This window comes from Chelon labrosus (assembly GCF_963514085.1).
Source record: "Chelon labrosus genome assembly, chromosome: 10".
NCBI lineage: Eukaryota > Metazoa > Chordata > Actinopteri > Mugiliformes > Mugilidae > Chelon > Chelon labrosus.
Window position 1 is genome coordinate 1586291 of NC_140360.1, and position 24251 is coordinate 1610541.

Here is a 24251-nt window from a genome sequence, read left to right on the forward strand (position 1 = left end):
TTTCGACTCTCAATAGATGATGCCTTTATAACTTCGCCATGATCGCGCACAACTCTGGGTTAAACAATCCGGGGTTGATTGAACTGATTGCTAACCGGTGTTTTGGAACCGACAGCTCGGGTTTAGTCGCCTCAGGTTCAGACAACCCAGAGGTTAAGTTTTATCTCAGTGTTTGTTAAACCTGCTTTCTGGAATACCCCCCAGGTCCCACTGTGCTACATATCTGCTGACAAGACACCACAACATGTTACAAGACAGAATACAAAAGGAATAAATGAACAGAAGGTTTACTAGTATATGAAGAATGTGTCTAAAAATATATACAAGATATTTAATGTCTGTATAAAATATAGAAGTCTATGAACTGGAAGATAGTATAAAATATATACGTTGATCATGATGGACCTGAGTTTGTTGAAAGTCTCAGTGTCAGTGAACGCATCATGTGTGTCCTCCATGGCTCCATCTGGTGGACGGATAGTAGAAGTACAGCAGCTGATGAATAAGAGCCAATCAGTGGAGGATCAGCTGATCTGTTTACAACATGAATGATTAGTGTTTCAGCAGCATGGACCAGAGAGAGGACAGACTGGAGGGACCTGGACCTGGACCTAGACCTAGACCTGGACCTGGATCTGAATCTGAATCTGGATCTGGATCCAGTGGTGTGTCCATTAAGAGCGACCAGTCAATGGACACTTTTGAACATTTTGAAGAAGAACATGATTCTCTTTCAGAGAGGTAAAGTGTCAGTAAATGTGTCTTACATAAGGAGCTGATGGTCTTACTTTCATCTCTCTTCCTCTTTGGGTTAAAGCTGGTTCATCACTCTTGCGTCACTGAGTTTATACAATGCGTTTGTTTCATCCTTTTACTTCTGACGTCTCTGCTTTGAATTTATTATCATCAGTTTTTATCCAACATGCACATTTATCTGTGGTGGTTTAGTTTCAGGATCCAGCCGCAGAGACCAGACTCTCCTGGACCAGGACCTGGATCTGGATCAGGATCTGGAGCCAGCTGTGTGTCCTTGAAGAGCGACTGGTCCAAGGGAATTACTGAAGAGTTTAAAGGAGGACGTGGTTCTGGTCCAAAAAGGTAAAGTGTCAGTAAATCTGTCTGACTTGAGGAGCTGAGGATAAATAAACGTTGACTTGCTCATGTCTGTTTCATCTCTGCTGCTTAGATGTTGTAGATGTTTCCTCAGAAGATAAACAGATTTTGATCTAAAACAACACAGACACACTGGAAGAAGAAGATAGACAACATATAGATATACAGTAGAACAATCACTAACTTTATACAAGTCACATGGTTTGAGTAACTTGCTGAATTCTTGCTTCTTTTACAAAGATCTTCTAAAATGGCCGACACAGTAAGTGTCAGGCCTTAGAGGAGGAGACAGATAAGAGACTGATCTTTGAAGCAGAGTAGTGTCTTCAGTCTTTAATCAGCTGTTCAGTCTGTTTCCATGGAGACAAGTCTTCATTGTGTTTGACTGTGGACCTGAGAGAGAGAAGATGAGATGTGTCTGAGGAGAGGAGGAGCTAAACTAATGCTAAGCTAACCAGAGTTCATATAGACACAGTCTGCACATTAGTATGAAACATTGAGGAAGAGAGTCAGCAGTTCCACGTCTGAGGCCTCGGCCTGCAGGTCTTCTTCATGGTAGAGACTCAGATGAAACTCATCAGCTGTAACGCTGCAGAGGAAGTGGAGCTGGAGAATAAAAACTCCTGGTTCATCAACGTTCTAGTCTTCATGGACAATCGTGACCTTTGGTTTATTCCTGAAAGAGTGAACATTGTTATGTCCAGAAACTAAACTGAGACAAAGACGTCTGGACTAGAAGACGTTTCCTCCAAGTGTTCAGCTCTAAATGACTGGTGGGGAGTTTAGGTTTTTATCACCTGAAGGTCACATGACGAGAGTCTGTTAATGACCTGATACTCACCTGGACCTGGACCTGGACCTGGACCTGGAGGAACCTGTTCTGATGAACCTGGTGGTTCTCTGATGATCCATTAATGTCCAGAGACTCCTCAGATGTTCAGAACATGTGGACATTGTTGTCCCTTGTCCTTCAGGTGTAGGTGGACAGCTGAGTCCTGACCTGAAGACCTTGTTTGAGTCGTAGAGAAGATAAACTCAGGATGAGACATCCACGCTATTTTGTGTAGACACTTTGTTTCTAAGTGTCCAAAGTTAAAATAGTGAAATATGTTGGAGGAGACAAAGAAACAGCTGATGGCTCTGAGGTGAAGAACATGTGCCTCGCTAAGATTATCATCTCTAACATGATCAGTCAGAGAGTCTGAGGTTTCTCAATGTTTCTGTCTGGTTTGTTTTCTGTGTGGCTGATAATGGCCTGTCAGTCACTCACTGTGGACTGGTGGACGTTTTACAGTCTTCAGTCTCTGGCTCTGGGTTCCTTCTTCAGCTGATTCATCAGGGAGGCAAAGCTTTATGAAACAGCTGCAGACTGAGCTGTTGATGGTCAGTGGGATCAGCAGGACTAGTAAACCTTTACCACTACAGAGACTCATCTGATTCACTCTTCACATCCACATATCACTCCAGGGACATTTACCTTGTGTTTGTCTCTGTGTGGACAGACATGATGAGAGCTAATTGTTGATGATTGGTCCACAGAGTCCACCAGCAGAGCTCAGAGGTTCCCAGTGGTCAGTCTGCCCAGCAGCATCAGACACAGCTGGACTCCATCTTTCTGGTCTGTACATGTACAACAACTACTTTCCATCATCTCCATGCTGCACTTTGTAGACCAGTGGATTGTCAGTGTGTCCAACATGGATCTGATGCTTGTCTCCATGATTTCAGTCTGCTTGTGTCATTCATATGGTATTCTGTTCCAGCTGCTGGAGGACAACATCATCACTTTTGTGAAGAAGGAGCTGAAGAAGATGCAGAAGGTTCTGAGTCCAGATTACCCAGAATGCTCTGAGAGTCAGAGGGAGGATGAGGAGGTGTTGGAGGGTGAGGATGAAGAGCAGAGGAGGAGCAGCAGAGATTTATTTGTGAAGATCACAATGAACTTCCTGAGGAGAATGAAGCAGGAGGAGCTGGCTGACTGTCTGCAGAGCAGTAAGAGGATTTCTCTAAACATTGAAGCTGCTGGAGAAATGGGACATTTACTAATGTCTCCAGAGATGAACCAAGATATATTCACGCACTCATTCTTTAGAGCAATTACATGTGAAATATTTACTGGAGAGTTTATTCATTCATCTTATTTCTTGTTTCTTCATTCAGGAGTTGTTGCTCCAGTTTGTGGACGTAAAGTTAAGTCTGCTCTGAAGGAGAAGTTCCAGTGTGTGTTTGAGGGGATTGCTAAAGCAGGAAACTCAACACTTCTGAATGAGATCTACACAGAGCTCTACATTACAGAGGGAGGAACTGCAGAGGTCAATGATGAACATGAGGTCATACAGATTGAAACAGCATCCAGGAAACCACACAGACCAGAAACAAGCATCAGACAAGAAGACCTTTTTAAAGCCTCACCTGGAAGACTTGGACCAATCAGAAGAGTGATGACAAAGGGAGTGGCTGGCATTGGGAAAACAGTTTTAACACAGAAGTTCACTCTGGACTGGGCTGAAGACAAAGCCAACCAGGACATCCTCTTCATATTTCCATTGACTTTCAGAGAGCTGAATGTGTTGAAAGAGAGAAAGTTCAGCTTGGTGGAACTTGTTCATCACTTCTTTCCTGAAACCAAAGAAGCAGGAATCTGCAGCTTTGAAGAGTTCCAGGTTGTGTTCATCTTTGACGGTCTGGATGAGTGTCGACTTCCTCTGGACTTCCACAACACTGAGATCCTGACTGATGTTACAGAGTACACCTCAGTGGATGTGCTGCTGACAAACCTCATCAAGGGGAAACTGCTTCCCTCTGCTCGCCTCTGGATAACCACACGACCTGCAGCAGCAAATCAGATCCCTCCTGAGTGTGTTGACATGGTGACAGAGGTCAGAGGGTTCACTGACCCCCAGAAGGAGGAGTACTTCAGGAAGAGATTCAGAGATGAGGAGCGGGCCAGTAGGATCATCTCCCACATCAAGACATCACGAAGCCTCCACATCATGTGTCACATCCCAGTCTTCTGCTGGATCACTGCTGCAGTTCTGGAGGATGTGTTGGAAACCAGAGAGGGAGGAGAGCTGCCCAAGACCCTGACTGAGATGTACATCCACTTCCTGGTGGTTCAGACCAAAGTGAAGAAGGTCAAGTATGATGGAGGAGCTGAGACAGATCCACACTGGAGTCCAGAGAGCAGGAAGATGATTGAGTCTCTGGGAAAACTGGCTTTTGATCAGCTGCTGAAAGGAAACCTGATCTTCTACGAATCAGACCTGACAGAGTGTGGCATCGATATCAGAGCAGCCTCAGTGTACTCAGGAGTGTTGACACAGATCTTTAAAGAGGAGAGAGGACTGTACCAGGACAAGGTGTTCTGCTTCGTCCATCTGAGCGTTCAGGAGTTTCTGGCTGCAGTCTACATGATCCACTGTTACACCAACAGGAAGACAGAGGTGCTGAAGGACTTCCTGAGAAGAAACTACAATAACTCACCTTTGGATGAATTTCTGAACAGAGTCGTGGTTAAATCTCTGGAGAGTAAAAATGGTCACCTGGACCTGTTAGTTCGCTTCCTTCATGGCCTCTCTCTGGAGTCCAACCAGAGACTCTTAGGAGGCCTGCTGGGTCACACAGTGTCCTCCTGGAGACTCTTAAGTCGCCTGCTGGGTCAGAGAGAGAACAATCCAGAAATCATCCAGAGAGCCATCAACAACCTGAAGAAGATGAACACTGATAAAATCTCTCCTGACAGAACCATCAACATCTTCCATTGTCTGATGGAGATGAACGACCTCTCAGTTTATCAGGAGATCCAAGAGTTCCTGAAGTCAGAGAACATATCAAAGAAGAAACTCTCTGAGATCCACTGCTCAGCTCTGGCCTACATGCTGCAGATGTCAAAGGAGGTTCTGAATGAGTTGGATCTGGATCAGTACAACACATCAAAGGAGGGACGACAGAGACTGATCCCAGTCGTGAGGAACTGCAGAAAGGCTCGGTGAGTCCTGATGTGATCATTAACAGAGTCACAGTCAGTTATATTTAGTCCGAGATGTTCTCCAGCTGTTCTTCTAGTTATTGACTCTTTCTTTCTATTTCTCTGTCTTATTATTCTCTCCATCGGTAAGTTAGTTTAGCTGAAGCAGCCTCTGAGGCCTCAAGTTACAATGATGAGAGGATATTGAAAGCTGTTTCTAGAGTACAGAATAATCCTGAAGTCAGTGAAGTGGCTCCACATCAACATCTTTCTAAAGCTTGCTAAGATCAACATGAGCCACCGTAAACTACTGATCATCCCACACAGAGACTGACCCATCAATGGAGCATTTTATTGACTGAGTTCAACGTTTCATTTTAAGGAGAGAAGTCGAGTCACATGGTCTTGTTTTTACATCTTTATATTTGTTTCCTGTCTTGTTGCTGTAGAGAAGAGTTGAAGCAGGAAATGCTCAGAGGTCTGAATATATAAGAGCAGAACGGTAGAAGTCTGACTTGTTAAACAGATCTGAAACACACAAAGGTCAGAGTTTAGTTTGACAGATAAAACCCTGAGAACATCTTTGTGATGACTTGATGGTGAAAAGAATTCAACCTGATTGTTTGTTCATTGTGTTTGTGCTGAACAACTAAAGTTGAGCCAGTCCTGTGTCCTCCACATGGAAATATTTCACCATGTTCATACTGAATGATCTCCAGGTCTGAGGTTGTCAAGTGATGGGTTTCATTTGTGTTGGACGAAAGACTAAATGTTCCACTTGTGGACTGAAGGTGATGGCAGACAGCAAAACAAAAGTACGCGTCCCATACTGAGCTGAAACAGGATGCACTTTGTCCTGTATTACCGTGAGAATCCAAAATAGTGTGTAAAATGTCAGTGGAATGAATGAATAACAGGACGCTTTATATGAACATTTATGGTAAACTTATTCCCAGGTCGTCTCCTGCTCTGTGACCAATGAGCTGACAGCGGGAATCCCGCTCATCTCATTGGTCGAGGTACTGTTGCATATGAAGAAGATACCAGAAGACAACAAAGCAGCAACTTTTCCTCACACTTTCTGTTTGCACTTTTCTTATTGCACTATTACAAGAGGAATGTTCTGCTTTCTATTGTTTTATATTAATTTATACAGTTTTAAGTTCAGCAGGACAGGTTTCTGTTTAAGAAAGATATTTATTTTATTCTGTTAATTTTGTTATTTTGTGTTAAAAATTGAAAGTTGAATAATAATTTGTTTTCCATATGTTCATATCACTCAGAAATATGAATCTAATTCACTTCAGCTTTGCATTAAATAGTTAAAAATTGTTTCACATACGCAAAAAAGGGCTAAAAAAAATTTACCACGCCGGGAAGGGTGAAGGCAACCGGGTCGGCCGGCCCTGCCAATGAGGTGTTCCTTATTTATTTTTCAGGGAGTTGGCAACCCTAGATCAGATCCACTGACAGACTGTGGACAGTCTGGAAGCCTCAATGTAACTCAGTGTTGTCTCCATTCATCTGCACATTCAACTAAACAAAGGTCTGCGAGAGATGATGAGAATGATTGTTTCCTGTCAAACACAGTCAGAAGAGATGAGCTGAACCACTGATGTGGAGACAAAATGTCCAACAGGATGTGTCCAACTGTCCATTGATCAATTTATAGAATGTTTATAGAAATGTCTTCTTCCCTTATAGCAGATTTTATTTATTTGTCTCATGACAGCTTTTCTAACTGTGGGCTCTCAGAGAATCACTGTGAAGTCGTGGCCTCAGCTCTGAAGTCCAACCCCTCCCATCTGAAACATCTGGACCTGAGTGGAAACAACCTGGAGGATTCAGGAGTGAAGCATCTGTCTGCTGGACTGGAGAGTCCAAACTGTAAACTGGAGACTCTGAGGTCAGTTTTCATTTATTTTCTTATCAGGCTTCTGAAGAATGGAGATCCGGTTTAGATGATTTCTCTTGTCGGGACTGTCAGATAGAAAAGGAGCTCAAAGAGTTTAAATGAAGGAGCATCATGTTCCTGAACATCAGCAGGAGAGAGAACGAGAGCAGGAGAGAGAGAACAGGAGAGAGGGAGAAAGAGAGAGTATTGGGAATATTGCACTGATAAACTATTGCACATTTATCCGAGAACTACACATTTATCAGGAAATTGCACATTGTACAGGAGGGTATATGGCACATCGTCCTATTTCACAGTTAATATTAAGTCAACTATTGCACATGTAATTAAAGTGAGGTAGTGTTTGGTTATTTTTTGCAAAAGTTCAGGAGTTATTGTTTTGTCATCAGTCTGACTGTGGCAGGGAAGAAGCTGCTGAAAAAGCGAGTTTTATGTGTGATGATACAGTCCGCTCTGCTGTGTCTCAGGTTGTACGTGCAGTGTTTGTGTCTGAGCAGAGAGTGAGCTGGGTGGAGTGAGTCTCTGATGATTCCCTCTGCTCGTTTCCTACAGCGCTGTGCGTACATAGAGTCCATGGAAGGAAGTTTTGTCCCTATAATCCTCTCTGTGGTCTTTATGACTCTTTGCAGAGCCTTCCTCTCCCTTCCCTGTGTGGTGTTGCCGTACCAGACAGTGATGCCTGCGGTGAGGACGCTCTCTATCAGCCCTCTGTAGGCCTGGGTGAGGGGGCAATGGTTCAGACCAGCTTTTCTGAGCAGCCTGATGAAATAGAGCCTTTGCTGGGCTTTTTTCACTGTGGCTGTGGTGTTGAGAGTCCAGCTCAGGTCAGATGTGACCTGCAGTCCCAGGAATCTGTAGCTGTCTGCCCTCTCCACCTCAGCCCCTCTGATGAAAAGAGGCTGTAGAGGGGGAGGATTCTTCCTGAAGTCCTTAATTATTCCTTGGTCTTGTCTGTGTTGAGGATGAGGTCGTTCTCCTCTCCATAGACAAGAATGTTGTTGACCAAGGCCCTGTCCTGGGTGGAGACGCAGGCATGTGTGTACAGGGTGAAGAGTTTGGGGCTGAGGCAGCAGCCCTGTGGTGATCCTGTGCTGCCCCTGAGCTCAGCAGACACCCGTCCTCCCATCTTCACCACCTGTGGTCTTTCGGTCAGGAAATCCAAGATCCAGTTGCAGGTGGAAGTAGGGACTCCAAGGTCTGCCAGCTTCTCGATTAGTCTGCCTGGGCAGATGGTGTTGAATGCAGAACTGTAGTCCAGGAAGAGCATTCTGGCATACGTTCTTCAGCTCTCCAGGTGTTGCAGGGTGTGGTGAAGGGCTATTGCTACTGTGTCGTCCACTGATCGGTTGGGGTGGTATGCAAACTGGAGGGGGTCAACCGTGTCCGGAACCGTGTTGTTGCCTGGGATAATGACATGTTGAAGATGTCAGCATACACACCGGCTAGCTGTTCCCCACAGGCCTTCAGTACCCTGGGAGGCACTCCATCAGGTCCCACCGCCTTGTGGGGGTTTACCTTCTTCAGAGCCTTCAGGACCTGTGCGTGTGTAACCTGGAAGGCAGTGTCCGTGGGGTCACAGGGGGCTTTTGAGGGTTAGTCTGTGTTCAGCCTGTCGAACCTGGCATAGAAGGTGTTCAGGCTGTCTGGAAGGGTGGTGTCCCGGGGGTCTGTCATTGTTGTGGTCCTCCTGTAGTTTGTGACAGACTGGATTCCCTGCCACATACTGGGTGTGTTGTGGTTGAGGTAGAAGCCTTCAAGTTTTTGGGAGTGAGCACTTTTTGCTGCTCTGATGGACTTAAATAATAGCCTAGTATAATATAATAGCATAAAGAAAAAGTCGAGTCCTCACTTCAATTCAGGTGGCGGTAATGAGTCTAAAAGCTGCCAGCTGACGTCATTAGCCTACAGAAGAAGAAAAACAGACAAATAAGAAAAGTCATTGAGAGTGTGGAGCATAGATGTACTAAGAGAAGTGTGGAGTTGGAAGAGCCGCCGGCTTCATTTAAATCACCAGTGTGGGAACACTTTGGTTTCCCGGTGCAACATAACGGTGATGGCACGCGAATGGTGGACCGGACAAAGACTGCCGACGATGTTTGGCGGAGGTGCGGTACGTCGCTGGAAACACATCAAACATGCTAACGCACATAAGGCGGCATCACCCCGATATGTCTGTCACTGGTGCGAGGAAAAAAAACGTGTGTGCAACAAGTTAGTTGAGTTAGTTTCTTCTAATGAAGTTACCAAAGTTGCCAGTTGCTACTTGACTACCTCAGTTTATCCCTACAAGAAATTGTGCTTTTTCTTTTCCTCTGTATGAACAAAATGAATGAATGGTATGAGAACCCTCCTAATGCATTAGTTTGATGTTTTATTCTAGTTTTTACTTTTAGAACAGGAGGTGGTTTTTATTTTTTTCAGTCTATTGGTGTCTGTTCAAAATCAATGAATAAAGCTAGTTTTATACATGTGTGAGTTTTTGTTGCTTTTTTTCCTGTTGTACCGAACTGTGACTTGTGTGTACCGTTACACCCCTATCATTAACAGAGTTCTTGGTGTCACTAATCATTCTTTCTGTCCATACTGTCTGTGGAGAAATCCCCTTCTAGTCTGACTCCAATGAGACAAGATGGAGGACAACATCCACAGTGTTGTTGTGTTGCCTAAATGTTGTGCTGACGTTTGGATGATGTCTGTAGAAGGCTGACATGATGAAGATCCACAATAACACAAGGACAAAGTCACTACTATTTTAGAGAACAGCTTATTGATCAGGACACATTTCAGACCTCAACACATCTGATTGATCATCAATCATTTCATCTTTTATTCTTTATTCAGTTTTTGGAGATGCAGTTTGTCAGAGATCAGCTGTGATTCTCTGGGACCAGCTCTGAAGTCCAACCCCTCCCATCTGAAACATCTGAACCTGAGCTTTAACAGCCTGAAGGATTCAGGAGTGAAGCAGCTGTGTGGTTTTCTGGAGAGTCCGGACTGTAGACTGGAGACTCTGGAGTAAGTTCACTGTCTGTGGCTGTTGTAAACCTGATATGTTTAATCACTAACTGAATCAAACTTATTTTAAATAAAACTGTATTGTGGGTGGCACAGTGGTGTGTTGGTTAACAATGATGCCTCACAGCAAGAAGGTTCTGAGTTCTAATCCAGGCCGACTGGGTCCTTTCTGTATGGAGTTTGCATGTTCTCCCTGTGTCAGTGTGGGTTCTCTCCAGGTACTCCAGCTTCCTCCCACCGTCCAAAGACATGCTCATTGGGTTAATTGGTGATTCTAAATTGGCTGCAGGTGTGAGTGCTTCTCTGTGTTAGCCCTGTGATAGGCTGGAGTCCTCTCCAGGGAGGACCCCACCTCTCGCCCGAAAACTTTATTGTTCCTCAAAATGAAGACAACTACAGACTCATTTAAATAACTGTATAATCTTGAGCTTCATTCCTGGTCAACACACACATTGATGAGGACACATTTCAGACCTCAACACATCTGATTGATCATCAATCATTTGATCTTTTATTCTTTATTCAGATTGAGGAGCTGCAGTTTGTCAGAGATCAGCTGTGATTCTCTGGGACCAGCTCTGAAGTCCAACCCCTCCCATCTGAAACATCTGGACCTGAGTGACAACAACCTGAAGGATTCAGGAGTAAAGCAGCTGTGTGGTTTTCTGGAGAGTCCAGACTGTAGACTGGAGACTCTGGGGTGAGTTCACTGTCTGTTACTGTTGTAATTCTGATATGTTTAATCACCCACTGAATCTAATTTATTTTAAATAAAACTTTATTGTTCCTCAAAATTAAGATGAATACAAACTCATTTAAATGGCTGTATAATGTTGAGCTTCATTCCTGGTCAACACACACATTGATGAGGACACACTTAAAACCTCAACACATCTGATTGATCATCAATCATTTCATCTTTTATTCTTTATTCAGATTGAGGAGCTGCAGTTTGTCAACGATCAGCTGTGATTCTCTGGTCTCAGCTCTGAAGTCCAACCCCTCCCATCTGAAACATCTGGACCTGAGTCTCAACAACCTGAAGAATTCAGGAGTGAAGCAGCTGTGTGGTTTTCTGAAGAGTCCAGACTGTGAACTGGAAACACTGGGGTAAGTTCACTGTTTGTTACTATTGTAGATCTGATATGTTTAAAGTGGAAATGAAGCAATGAGAACTGTGATCATTTTTTGGTTGCTTTTTCATTTTTGGAAATACATGGATTTTCATTAAAGCTGAAATTCAAGTAGTTTCACTGGAAAATGACATGTAGATAACGACTTTCGCCACTAGGGCGCGGCCATGTTTTAAAAATTCAGGCGCTACGTCATCAGAATTGTTAGCGTTTGTCTTAGCCATTAGCTTCCTACTGGCTTTGTCGCTAACTGTCAAATAAACATGGCAGATCTTGGGAAAAAAACAGGGGGGTCATTTTGTATTGCCCCTGGCTGTTCAAACGAATTCTATCGGGTAAAAGAGAGCGGTAAATTAGTTCCTTTTCACGTTATTCCAGTCAAAAAGCCTAAACTGCTCCAAAGATGGTTAGCTGCACTGAAACTGAAACGCCTCAGTCACGTTTATTTATATAGCACACTTAAACGCAATGTAATTGACCCAAGGTGCTCACAGAAATAAAATATATACAGTAATAAAAACAAAAATATAAATGACAAAAAATAAAATAAATAAAACATAAAAGGACAGAGAGTATGTAGCGACCACTTTATAGAGTCTGATTACGTCGAAGAGGGAGCTTTTGATGAAGATGGGAGATTTGTTCGCCGTCCCACCAATCGCCTGAAGCCAGATGCTGTGCCAACAATTTTTAATTTTACTGGCTATAGTGCTGGAGACACGGACAGACCTGTCAAATCGGACCCGTCAGGCGCTGCTATGCGCAGAGACAGAGCGCAGAAACGAGCTTGCCAGGCAGAGGAACGAGAGGATCTGTGGGGGGCACTAAAACTGCCACTGCTCTAACAGGCTCAAAAGCATAGGCAATTGGATCCTGCCCTCATTGGTGGGTCTATCCCATTTGTCCATATCCATTTTGTTTTCCATTTGAGGCAGTAAGCTAACTGTGAGGCTACGACAGCCGCTATGTAAACAACATAGAGTGTGGCACCAACCATTCTCGTGACGTCATCATTTTCGGAAAACAAAGATGGCTGCGCACAGGCTGAAAACATTAGAATTAATGCAACTTGTTTGTGCTTTTTTCTGAATAACGGGTCATATTTCCGACTTTATTTGTATTTATGGTGTATTTAAATATTTAACTAGTGCTATAGACATCTGTTTTATTTGACTGCTTCATTTCCACTTTAATCACCATCTGAATCGAATTTATTTTATATAAAACTTTATTGTTCCTCAAAATGAAGACAAATACAAACTCATTTAAATAACTGTGTAATGTTGAGCTTCATTCCTGGTCAACACACACATTGATGAGGACACGTTTAAAACCTCAACACATCTGATTGATCATCAATCATTTCATCTTTTATTCTTTATTCAGATTGATTGACTGCAGTTTGTCAGAGATCAGCTGTGATTCTCTGGTCTCAGCTCTGAAGTCCAACCCCTCCCATCTGAAATATCTGAACCTGAGTCTCAACAACCTGAAGGATTCAGGAGTGAAGCATTTTCTTGATCTTGTGAAGAGTCCAGACTATAAACTGGAGACTCTGAGGTGAGTAGAGGGTTCCAGTCAGTCCATGCTGCTTTCATCAGTATTGTCCTAAACACCGTAAGTATCAAAGATCCAGTGTTTCCTGTAAACCTGCAGCTTCTCAGTGAAGCTGTGAGAGGAGAATGGAGACACGCTTCAGGATTGGACAGACAGACAGAGAGAGAGAGACAACAGTCAGCCAATCAGATGAGCCAGAAGCTTGTTATGATCATGTATTTGAGTTGATGTGAAGACGACTGTTGTTGTTGTGTTGATGTGTCCAGGAAATGAAGCTGGATTCCAGCTGATAGCCTTCCAAGATGTATAGAGACAGTGGTGGTCATTCATCAAATCTGATGAACAATTGATCACAGCTCTGAGATCAGTCTGACTGAAGCCTGCACATCACAGAACCAGCATTACATTTAGTAACCATGGGCAGAGTCATCACATGTGTCATTAGTTTGATCAGATCTCTTCAATGACAGCTTCCATGTTTATTATTCAGCTGATCTTTGTTTAAATGGAGCAGCAGTAAATCCATCAGTAAAGTGTTGGTGCTAAAGTAGCACCCCGGCTATAATAAGCAATGGGCTACACCCCATTTTCGCTACAAGTATGAATATTGATAAAATACCCCTGGAGTCAGTGAGAGCAGGGGTCACTTTTTTTGACCCTGGAATGAATTTGACACTGAGTAGGCAAAGCATGTTATTGGAAGCCACTAGTTTAGATGGAGATGGGAAGAAGCAGCAGGTTTGTGTGTGTGGCTGGCAAAAGATAACAACAGTAAAGGGCCTCAGAATCCATCAAGAGAGGAAAAAGTGCTTGGCAGAGAGAGCACAGGGACCCTGCATTGTTAGCTACTTCTTAAGAAGTGCATTCAGTCAGTCGGTCCAGCGACAGGAAGTAACCCACAGTTCGCAGGACATCAGCACCCCTAATGTTGAGGCAGGTACAAGCACTGAGGCAGACAGAGAGGCCAGCCAGCTAAAGAGGGAGAAAATTAGCGGTCAACTTGGTCAACCAAGGATCAAATGGCCAGGTGCAGCAGATAGTAGGCAGTGGGAGGACATCAATAGCGATTTGGTTAGTGCGCTAGGTAGGCTTAAAGTTAGAGTGGAGAGTAAGTTGGAGAAAATGGGTGATCTTATTTATGGTTATGGTAAGGAAAGATTTGGTGTGGTTGAGAAACGGAAGAAACAAGAGGGACAGGTAGTTAGATCTAGGCGTCAGCAAGAGATTGATAAGCTCTTCCAGGAGAGGAGACTCCTTAAGAGGCAGTGGAGGAAAGCTACAGATGAGGGGAAGAAAGGTATTGATTGTTTACAGGCAGATGTGAGGGAGCGGTTGGCAGGGCTAAGAAGGGCGGAGAACATTAGGAAAAACAGCAAAAGGAAAGAGCGGGCTAGAGTAACATTTTATAAGGACCCATTTAGGTTTGTGAAGTCACTATTTAGTAAGGAAAAAAATGGTAACCTTACGGTACCAAAAGAGAAGCTTGAGGAGTTTTTGGAGGAGGTGCATAAAGGCACGGACAGGTTTAGAAAGTTGGCACTACCCTCTGACATTCCACCTATTTGTGAAATAGGTAGCCAGTGTGATAACAGCTCACCAAGGCGGAAAGAGATTCAAGAAATGGTAGAGCCTCTTCAGCCCTGGGACCTAATGGGGTCCCCTACCGGCTGTATAAGAGTGCACCAGATGTGCTGAGGTTCCTGTGGAAATTGATGAAGGTAGTATGGTAGAAACGGGTTATTCCCAAGGCATGGCGCAGGGGGGGGGCATTTTTATTCCCAAAGAGAGGGAATTGTTGGAAATAAGCCAGTTTAGACCAATTAGTCTACTTAATGTTGAGGGGAAGATTTTCTTCAGTGTTGTGGCACAGAGGTTGTCCAGTTACTTGGTGAAAAACAGACTAGTTGATACATCGGTGCAAAAGGCTGGGATCCCCGGCTTCTCTGGATGCTTAGAGGACACCAGTATGATTTGGCACCAAATTCAGTTAGCAAAGCAAGAGAAGAGAGACCTGCATGTAATATTGTTAGACCTGGCTAATGCTTTTGGGTCAGTACCACACAGTTTGTTATGGGAAGCATTCGACTTCTTTCCCAGGTAGTATAAAAAACTTAGTCAAAGCCTACTTTTTAGACATACAACTCTGCTTTACCACAGCAGAATACACTACAGCATGGCAGCAGCTGGAGGTAGGCATCATGGCAGGGTGTACAATCTCTCCACTAGCCTTTACAATGGCAATGAAGATCATTATTAGGGCTTCCAAATGGGTGGTAGGTGGAGAAAGGCTGCAGGGAGGGCTTCACATCCCCCCAATTAGAGCCTACATGGATGACATGACGACTACAATGTCAACCGCTCCTTGTACCAGAAGATTGCAGGATTAGCTAAATAGCAACCTGCAGTGGGCTAGGATGAAAGTGAAGCCTATTAAATCTAGGAGTATTTCTATTGTTAAAGGAAAGGTAGTAGATAAGAAGTTTGTTGTAAATGATGAGGTGGTTCCCACAGTGCTGGAGAAGCCAGTGAAGAGTTTGGGAAGATGATATGATGCAAGTCTCAGTGATAAGGCGCAGTTTGAAGGGTTAAGGCAGGAAATGATTCAAGGCATTTCAAGCATAGACCGGTCAGGGCTACCAGGGAAGTTAAAATTGTGGTGCTTGCAATTTGGTTTACTGCCCCGGCTAATGTGGCCACTGACAGTGTATGAGGTTGCCCTTTCAAAGGTAGAAAAGTTAGAAAGGATGATTAATTCTTCTATCAGAAAGTGGCTCGGTGTCCCACGCTGCTTAAGCAGCGCAGCCTTGTATGGGAAAGGCATATTGGAGCTCCCAGTTACCAGCCTAACAGAGGAGTTTAAGTGTGCTAAAGTTAGACTGGAAATGACTCTCACTCAGTCGAAGGATCCAGTGGTTAGGAGTGCGTGCCCACATTTAAAACGGGGAGGAAGTGGAAGGCAAAAGAGGCAGTACAGCAAGCACAGGCAGCTCTTAGGCATAGGGATATCATAGGCAATGTACAGCAAGGGCATGGAGGCTTAGGGCTGTGTGCAGGGAAACCTCTGTGGAGCAAGGCATCAGCAGTAGAAAGGAGAAAGATGGTAGTGGAAGAGGTACAGAAACAAGAGGAAGCAGTAAGATGCACTAAGGCAGTGTTACAGGCTAAGCAGGGTCAATGGGTGAACTGGGAGAGTGTGGAGAAAAGGAAGTTGAAGTGGATAGGGCTTTGGAGCATGGAGGCTAGCAGGATTAGATTCATGATAGGGGCTACTATGATGTGTTGCCAACTCCCCAGAACCTAAACCAGTGGGTAGGTGAGGATGCTGCCTGCCCACTGTGCACTTGTGTGTGCAGACTTATTCTGAGTAGGAGGAGCCTGGGAGATGAGGGCGGATTTAAATGGACATCTCTTTATTCCAACCAAGATAGCTAGCACCCGACTACAGCCAGATCTGCTGTTGTGGCCTGAGCCAGAGAAAGTAGTCTATTTTATAGAGCTGACTGTCCCGTGGGAACATAGAGTTGAGGAGGCTAACGAGCATAAGAGAGCTAAGTATGCAGAGTTAGCAGCAGACGCAGAGCAGAATGGTTGGAGGGCTCATGTCCGCCCGGTAGAAGTGGGCTGCCGTGGATTTGTGGCAAAATCTGCGACTGCTCTTCTGAGCGAGCTGGGCATACGTGGAAGAAGCCAGAGGACTGCGGTATGTAACGTGTCAGGGGCAGCAGAAAGAGCAATCAAGTGACTTTGGGCACGTAGGAAGCATGCTCGCTGGGGAGCTAGCTAAAGGTAAGGATGGCTGTGCGACTTAAGTGTGTTTGCAAATCATGATAGATGACGTAGATTGGTTCGTGGTTCAGTCCGCATCAACGGGGTGAACCACGGTAGATTTGTTTATTTTGGTTGTGATTAATAAACGGACTAGGCTAATTATTGAAAGATTAGTTGTTGATAGTAGGGCTGGGTGATATGGCTGAAAAATGTATCACAATGTAAGTGTTTCATATCAGTTCAATCAATCAATCAATCAATATTTATTTGTATAGCACCTTCCAGCACCCAATGGTGCACAAGGTGCTTTCCAGGGTAAAAACAAGAACAAAAGCAACATTACTAAAACATAATTAAGACACAGCTGCACCGCCAAAAGGTGCACAAAGTGCATTCAAGTGTAAAAACAAGAATAAAAGCAATACTACTGAAACAAAATTAAAACACGACTGTAACATAAAGGAGCAACAGTCCCAGTTAGTGGCTACGTGTGAAATGCCAGCCTGAATAAATATGTTTTTAACTCTGACCTAAAAGTTGTGAGCTCGGTGGCAGATTGAATATGAGTTGGGAGAGCGTTCCACAGTTTAGGGCCTAAGACAGCAAAAGACCGCCCCCCCAAAGCCTTGTACTTGGACCTAGGGATGACCAAGGTGGTGTGATCTGCGGAGCGCAGATTCCTAACTGGGTTGTACAGGGTTACAAGTTCACTAAGGTAGGCTGGGGCCAAGCCATGAATGGCTTTAAACACAAATAAAAGGACTTTGAAGTCCACCCTGTACCGCACCGGGAGCCAGTGAAGGGAACAGAGGACTGGTGTGATGTGTGAGTGTTTGGAGGTGCCTGAGAGAAGGCGTGCTGCTGCATTCTGTACAAGTTGGAGCTTTTGGAGGAGAGAATGGTTAAGTCCAGCATTGCAGTAGTCAATCCGCGAGCTGATGAAGGCGTGAATAGCCTTTTCAAGGTCAGGTCGGGACAAGAATGGTTTGACCTTTGCAAGGAGTCTTAGATGGAAAAAAAACTCGCCTTTACCACTGCATTTATCTGTTTGTCGTATTTTAGTCCATTGTCATATATAACACCCAGGTTTCTCACAGAGGGAGCGAATTGAGGTGTTACAGGATCAAAACAGGGTGAATTTTGTGGTGAGTCGGGGCTGAAAAGAATATACTCAGTTTTCCCTTCATTTAAATGAAGGAAATTCTGAGCGAGCCATTCTTTAATATCCTGAAGACAGTTATGAAGAGGTTCCAGTGCAGAACGGTTACTCAGGATCACTGGAAGGTAGATCTGGAGGTCGTCGGCGTAGAAATGGAACTGGATGTTGTGTCTGGTAATGAGTTGCCCAAGTGGCAGCATGTACAGTGCAAACAGAATAGGCCCCAGAATGGAACCTTGGGGCACTCCAGTTGACAGAGGGGTAGATGATGATGAAAAGTCATTTAGCATTACTGAGAAAGTCCTGTTTGTGAGATATGATGAGAACCATTTGAGCACCGCCCCCTGGAGGCCGACAGTGTGTTGAAGCCGGGAGATGAGAATGGCATGATCCACGGTGTCAAATGCAGCAGTCAGGTCCAGTAGCACCAGAACCACTGAGCTTTTTTTGTCCATAGCCACAAGAATGTCATTGTGGACCCTCAACAATGCAGACTCGGTGCTGTGTCTGGACCTAAAACCTGACTGAAATTTCTCAGCAATGGCGTGCAGTTGGAGGTGGGCCTGAAGCTGGGAAAAAACAAGTTTCTCCATCAGCTTGGACAGAAAAGGGAGGTGAGATATTGGGCGGAAGTTGGACAGGATGGATGGATCAAGGTTAGGCTTCTTAAGCAGTGGTCGTACAATGGCATGTTTGAGGGCAGCGGGCACAACACCCAAACTCAGACAGCTGTTTATGAAGAGGATGAGGCAGGGGCCTAAGGTGTCAATAGCCTCCTTCATAATTCTGGCAGGGATCGTGTCGAGAGGGCAGGTGGTGGCATTCATCTCCTGGACCACTTTCTTAAGGTCCTCAAGAGCAACTGGTGCAAAAACTCTCAAAGACACACTGCAAAGCTGAGAAGGAAAAACATCAGAAGGGGTATGTGTGATGGATTTTCTGACTGAGGAAACCTTGTCCATGAAATATTGTTTAAATGTATTGCAAGTATGTACAGATACATCATGCAAAACAACAGATACAGGATTTATGACAGAGTTGATAGTACTAAAGAGGATTCCAGGGCGGTGACTATTGCTGTTGATGAGATTTGACAAGTATGTTGCTTTAGCATCCTTCACTGCTCTCTGAAAGGAGGCTTGACTATTTCTAAAAATCTCCAGTGACACCTGCAGCCTATCCCTCTTCCATTTACGCTCAGCCCGCCTACACTGACGCCTCAGGGTTTGCGTAGTGTTATTGAGCCAGGGGTCAGAGGCACTTTTATTTGATTTTACTTTAAAGGGGGCTACAGAGTCCAGAATTTCAGAGCATATGGAGTTGAAGGAAGAGAGGAAAAGGTCTGGACACAGAGGAGATGTCAGTTCGACTAGAGCATACATCCGAGGCAGAAAAAGCAGCAGCAAAGTCATTGATGGTGGAGGGGGTAAAGATGCGACGACGCTGAGGGGCAGTGGTTGGAAGTGAAGGTGGTGCAGCAAAAATTTCAAACCGTATGAGAGAGTGGTCAGAGAGGGAGAAATCCTCAACATCACAAGTAGACACAGTCACCCCACGAGAAATGACTAAATCTAATGTGTGGCCTAGCCGATGGGTAGGACAGGATACAGACTGTGTAAAATCCAGAGATTCTAGTAATGATCTAAAATCATTAGCAAGCTGATCAGAGGAGCAGCACACATGGATGTTAAAGTCACCACAAATTAATATATTGTCAAATTTTGGCAGAAACTCTGTCAGAAACTCTGAAAACTCATTGAGAAAGTCCTTTTTTAGTTTAGGTGGTCGGTAGATAACTGCACATAATAGGGGACAAGGCAATGTGAGCACAAAAGTTTGAAGCTCAAAACTGGAGAACCCCCTAGTGGACACCTGGCGGCACTTCAAGGACTGTTTGTATGCAGTGGCTATTCCCCCGCCCCTCCCCGTATGCCTCGGGGTGTTCAGGAATAGATAGCCAGAGGGGAGAAGTTCAGAAAAAGCACTGACATCACCTGGGGGCAGCCAGGTTTCGGTGAGAAAAAACAGGTCAAGGTTATGTGAAGAGATGACGTCATTGAAGACAAACATTTTGTTATTGAGTGACCTGGCCTTACAAAGCGCCAAACGTAACCTGGATCTGTCAGATGGTAAAACCACGCAAGGAATTCGTCTGAGGTTTTCTTTGACACATCCCTGTGTTGTTGATCTGGTCCAGCGGTGACATGGATACAGTAAGCCTTTGCTAGGGCCAACCGTCCGAAGCCACCGGTAGTATTCTCGTAGGCCAGCTGAACAGGAGGCCGAGGTTTTCAGCTCCGTTGGACCTCCACTCCGCAGCGAAGGTGAAATCAGGTGAGCCCGAAGCTTGACATGTAGTCCGCCTCTCCGTCCACGTCTTCTGCGGCGCCTGAACAGGCAGACAGGGCGACTTACAAAAGGTGGAATTGATGCCAGTAGTGATGGGTCCGGCAACACCGATGCGTCGGCGCATGTGTCGAGCTCACAGAGCGAAACCCCGTGTCAGTGCGTGTATCGGTTAAGAAAAAGTCATGTGACCGATACAGACGCTGTTTCGTCCGTCACTGAGGCACCAAACTGTGTTTATAAAGAAGCGCATCTGTGAACGGGATGGTCTCTGCCAAAAAAAAAATTTAAAAAATCCTTGAACTTTTGAATTAAAACTCTTCCTTCAAGTCGCGATATGGAGCCCCAAAGAAGGAGAAAGTTCTCCGCCGTGTGGGCCATTTTTTACCTTATATCGGCAAATAAGGTAGGCTACAGTTGTTATGCACGCCAGCTTCTTCAGTGCCTTGCGAGCGGTTGTTCTCCAAAGATGAAGAACTTGCCTCAAAGGAACGTAATGATTGAATGCCAAGACACTGGAAAAACTTTTTTTGCTTTTTTTTTTTTAATAAAAATTTGTTCAAAAATAAATAAATAAAAAATCCCTGCCTCAAAGGCGAGTACATAAGCAACATTACATTCACACTTTTACTATGATTTTCATGTGTTTACATTATTTATTGACTGTACATTTTAAATATATCAAAGATATTTTACACTAAGATTAAGATACAAAATAATACAATATAAAATACAATAACAAATAATATTATATTATGTATATACTAGGTCATTTAATCAGTATGTCAGTGGAGCAGACTGTCCTCCTCTACAGAACGACCACAGTTTTCGTTTTTCATGCACCCAAATTACGACCCAGTGTTTGGGGGTGACTAGCCGCGCTAGTGCCCTCTAGCGGCATCGTAATAAGCAGGCTAAAAGCCAGTGGAGTCTCTCAACTTGTTTGCTTGAAATAATGTTTACGGTCCAGCAGGTGTCCGTATTGAGTAACAGTGACAGTACCGACACAGTATCGATACAGTTTGGTTAATGTGCCGCAACGCTTCACGAGGCCTCATCTACCCATCACTAGATGCCAGCAATGGCGGTGGTGGTTCGTAGGACTGTCCATTTACAGAAAGGTTAGAACCAAAACGCAATTCAAGCAGTGTTGCACGATCGTATACAATAGCTGGCGATACGGCTATGAAAGTAGTCAGTAGACAGAGGAGCAAGTGGCATGCCAAACATAGCGGCGCCATCTTCATTTTATCGGATGGGTGATATCGATAATTATTGATTCGTTTTTTTAACCTATTCTACCCAGACTTCTCAACTGTGCTGAGCGGGTGAATGTCCACCAAGTTTGCAGACAGCAGTCTGACTCTTGTCTGACTTAAAATAACCAAAATATTGCCAAACTGGTGACGTGGCCTTTCCTTTTTTTATCTGCAATTTCCTCTCGCGCTGTTGCACTCATATTCTCCTTTCATTCTACGCGTTTTTTTTGTTGTTGTTGTTGTTGTTGATGATGCCACCAACCTGGCTTAGCTGGGCCGTGATAGGTCGAGAGAATGATCCCCAGAATGACTTGCAGTTCTGGCTCGGGGTTTTCTTCCTATTTTTCTCTAACGGAGTTCAAGTGAAATTATCGAACATTCTATTGAACATATTTTCTATTGATATTGATCACGTGTCTATTGCAATTGATATCGTTATCGTTTTATCGCCCAGCCCTAGTTGATAGTCACTGAATAGTGAGGAAAAACGGGGTTGTGCAGTGGCAGCGTGGAGGGGGGTGACTCCAGGACGCTGGAAGTCTCTGTTAAGCCTTTTTGAGGTGTCGTGGGCCTAACTTAACGAAACATCGGTGAAGGGAGGTGCCCACTTGAAAACCCCAGTGACATGCTGCATACTGCTGTTGACAAGGCCAGGTATCTGATGTCCTCATGTTGGTTGGTAGTGATATTTCTTTGTTTGGTTAGCTGCTGAGCAGGCCATACAAGCCAGCAGCATTGGGTTAGCTTATATTTCACAAGGTTTGAATTTATCCTCTGCTGCTTTGTGGGCCTACAAGCCAGCAGCACTTACTTAGTTTATTTAGATTGTAGGTTAATCGTCATATCACATGACCGTAGGTTTGTTAGGGTTTCTCAGTTGGGCCTCTTAATGTGTTTTGCCTGGGATCTTGGCACAAGGGAATATAACGTCAAATCATGTGTATTAATGGATGGTGCAGTAATGAAGCATTCAGGACTCTCAGCAGTTTCTTAGTGAAATCTGCAGAGGAAACAGACTTGATGCTAAAAGTCTCTGCAGGTCTGTGTGTGTTCACTCCAACACGTTAACATGAAGCTGAAAGGAAGCTGGCTGAGCTCCACAGTTGCTCCACTGCTGCTCTGAACAGGACTGAAGTCCCTGCTGCTCTTTCTACTGGATGTGATGATGAAGGGAGACTCTGGAAACACTCCTTTACCTCCTCTCTTCTTTCTCCTCCTCTCTACAGGTGGAAGTAACAGTAAACAGGACGGTGTGTGTTGTGAGAGGATGAGCTGTGTCCTGATGATCCAGAGGTTGAAGCAGACTCTGACTGGACCATGTTACTGGGAGGACCAGGTGGGTGGGACTGAGAGGAAAGAGACAGAGCGCTACCAAAGTAACTGCTAATTTATTCACTGTTTTAGTCAGAGTAGTGAACAGAACATAACATCCAGAACTAAACGGGAGACATCAATAAAACTGCACTTTATTTTTTTAAAGAAATTCCAGGTTGTTCATAAAACATTTTGTGAAAGGATAGCTCATTAATTCTAAATATTTTCATAATGTACTTGTTCTTCTTTGCTCTGAAACAAAGGTGGACAATTTTACGGTGTATTTCTTGGTGATCATTCTTTACAGTGTACCCCATCATAGTATTTTTTACAGTGGATGTACTCTTGGTATTATTTTTTCTTTCTTTATTTTTTTTTTTTTACAGTTTATCTTCTGGTATTAATTGTTAGTAAAAAAAATTGTGCCCACTATATACTATATTATATATATATATATATATATATTATTGACCATCGCTGTGTTTAGCAATGTTAATCTGATGCTTGGTTTGTTGGGTTCGCTAGGAAGCAGACATGTCTATGAAGGTAATATCACTGGTGCAACTGTAATTTATCTCCCTTGGTGTGGAAAGAGGTATGCAGTAGTGATGGAGGAACTGAAGCTTTCTGAACCACTGAATCAATCTGAAGCAATTGTTTGGAAGCATTTGATCAAATTAAATGTGGCGACATCTGCTGGATAAAATTATACATAGCATTCACATGAAACAAAGGGCAAAGGGTCGTCGGACAGAAAGACACTGTTGTGTTTGTTTAACAATAAAGGATCTACAGTATGTGCATCTTAAAATGCTTGATTGTTTTTCTTTTATAGAAAATAATAATATACTTGTATGAGTTTGGCGTCATATAATACTGTATGTTTTAGATATATGCTTTTATAAGATTGATAGAAATACAAAAATATATTTCCAAAATAAAAAAGTGAAATGCTTGTGCATCTAGGGACTGTGATGACAGTAGTTGTACAAAATGCTTGTGAAACTGGGAAGAGGATTTAAAAACCAGATCATTTCAGCTGAGTTAGGCTTTAGTCTGTTCCTCTTCTTGGTTATCACCTCTCCAGCTTTGGAGAAGACCCTTTCACACGGTACAGAAGTTGCAGGCATATGAAAATCTTCTTTGTCAAGCTTGTAAAGATTTGGATAAACTGCCGCCCTAGAGTGCCAGTATTTTAAAGGGTCTTCTCCTCTGGAGAGGTAGGACTCAGACAAATACCACTGAACCTCCACTGTTGCTTCTGCCGTAGCATTTTGGACTCTGAGTTGCACCTGCAAGAAATCAGAACAGAAGAAGGTGAAATCCATTGTATGTGTTTTTGTCTCAAAGAAGGTTTTTCTACAGACTAATGCAACCAAGCAACTCAGCAGTCCAGAAGTTCCCACAGGTTGTCAGGGTCAGCCTCTTGTGTTGAGGGACCAGGGACTTCCTCTGTTGTGGACTGTAAAACAAATGGAAATCCATCCAGTTGTTTGATAGAGCATATATACAAGCAATGATCAAATAAAGAGAAAGCTATTAGCTGTGATGTTGAGGGTGTGACATGTTCTGATCTCCTCAGTCCTGCACATTCTGCTGTGACTCTGGTAACTGCCTCCTGTGCATTGGTCTGGTTGCCAAATGTTATTGTTTTGAACCTTGGCTCAAGAACAGTTGCCGTTGACAGGACCTGAATTTTTTCCAC

At 43.9% G+C, this 24251-nt stretch overlaps 1 protein-coding gene across 1 annotated transcript; it reads left to right on the forward strand.

Moving 5' to 3' along the window:
• Window positions 1-209: 209 nt before the first annotated feature.
• LOC311494577 (protein NLRC3-like) lies at window positions 210-23335 on the forward strand. The gene is made up of 11 exons (XM_084553675.1): window positions 210-741; window positions 949-1098; window positions 2653-2731; window positions 2877-3105; window positions 3274-5101; window positions 6813-6986; window positions 9837-10010; window positions 10537-10710; window positions 10947-11120; window positions 12530-12703; window positions 22459-23335. Exons 1-11 carry the CDS (start codon window positions 569-571, stop codon window positions 22466-22468), a joined length of 3339 nt encoding a protein of 1112 aa, XP_084409801.1. The 5' UTR covers window positions 210-568; the 3' UTR covers window positions 22469-23335.
• Window positions 23336-24251: the final 916 nt, after the last annotated feature.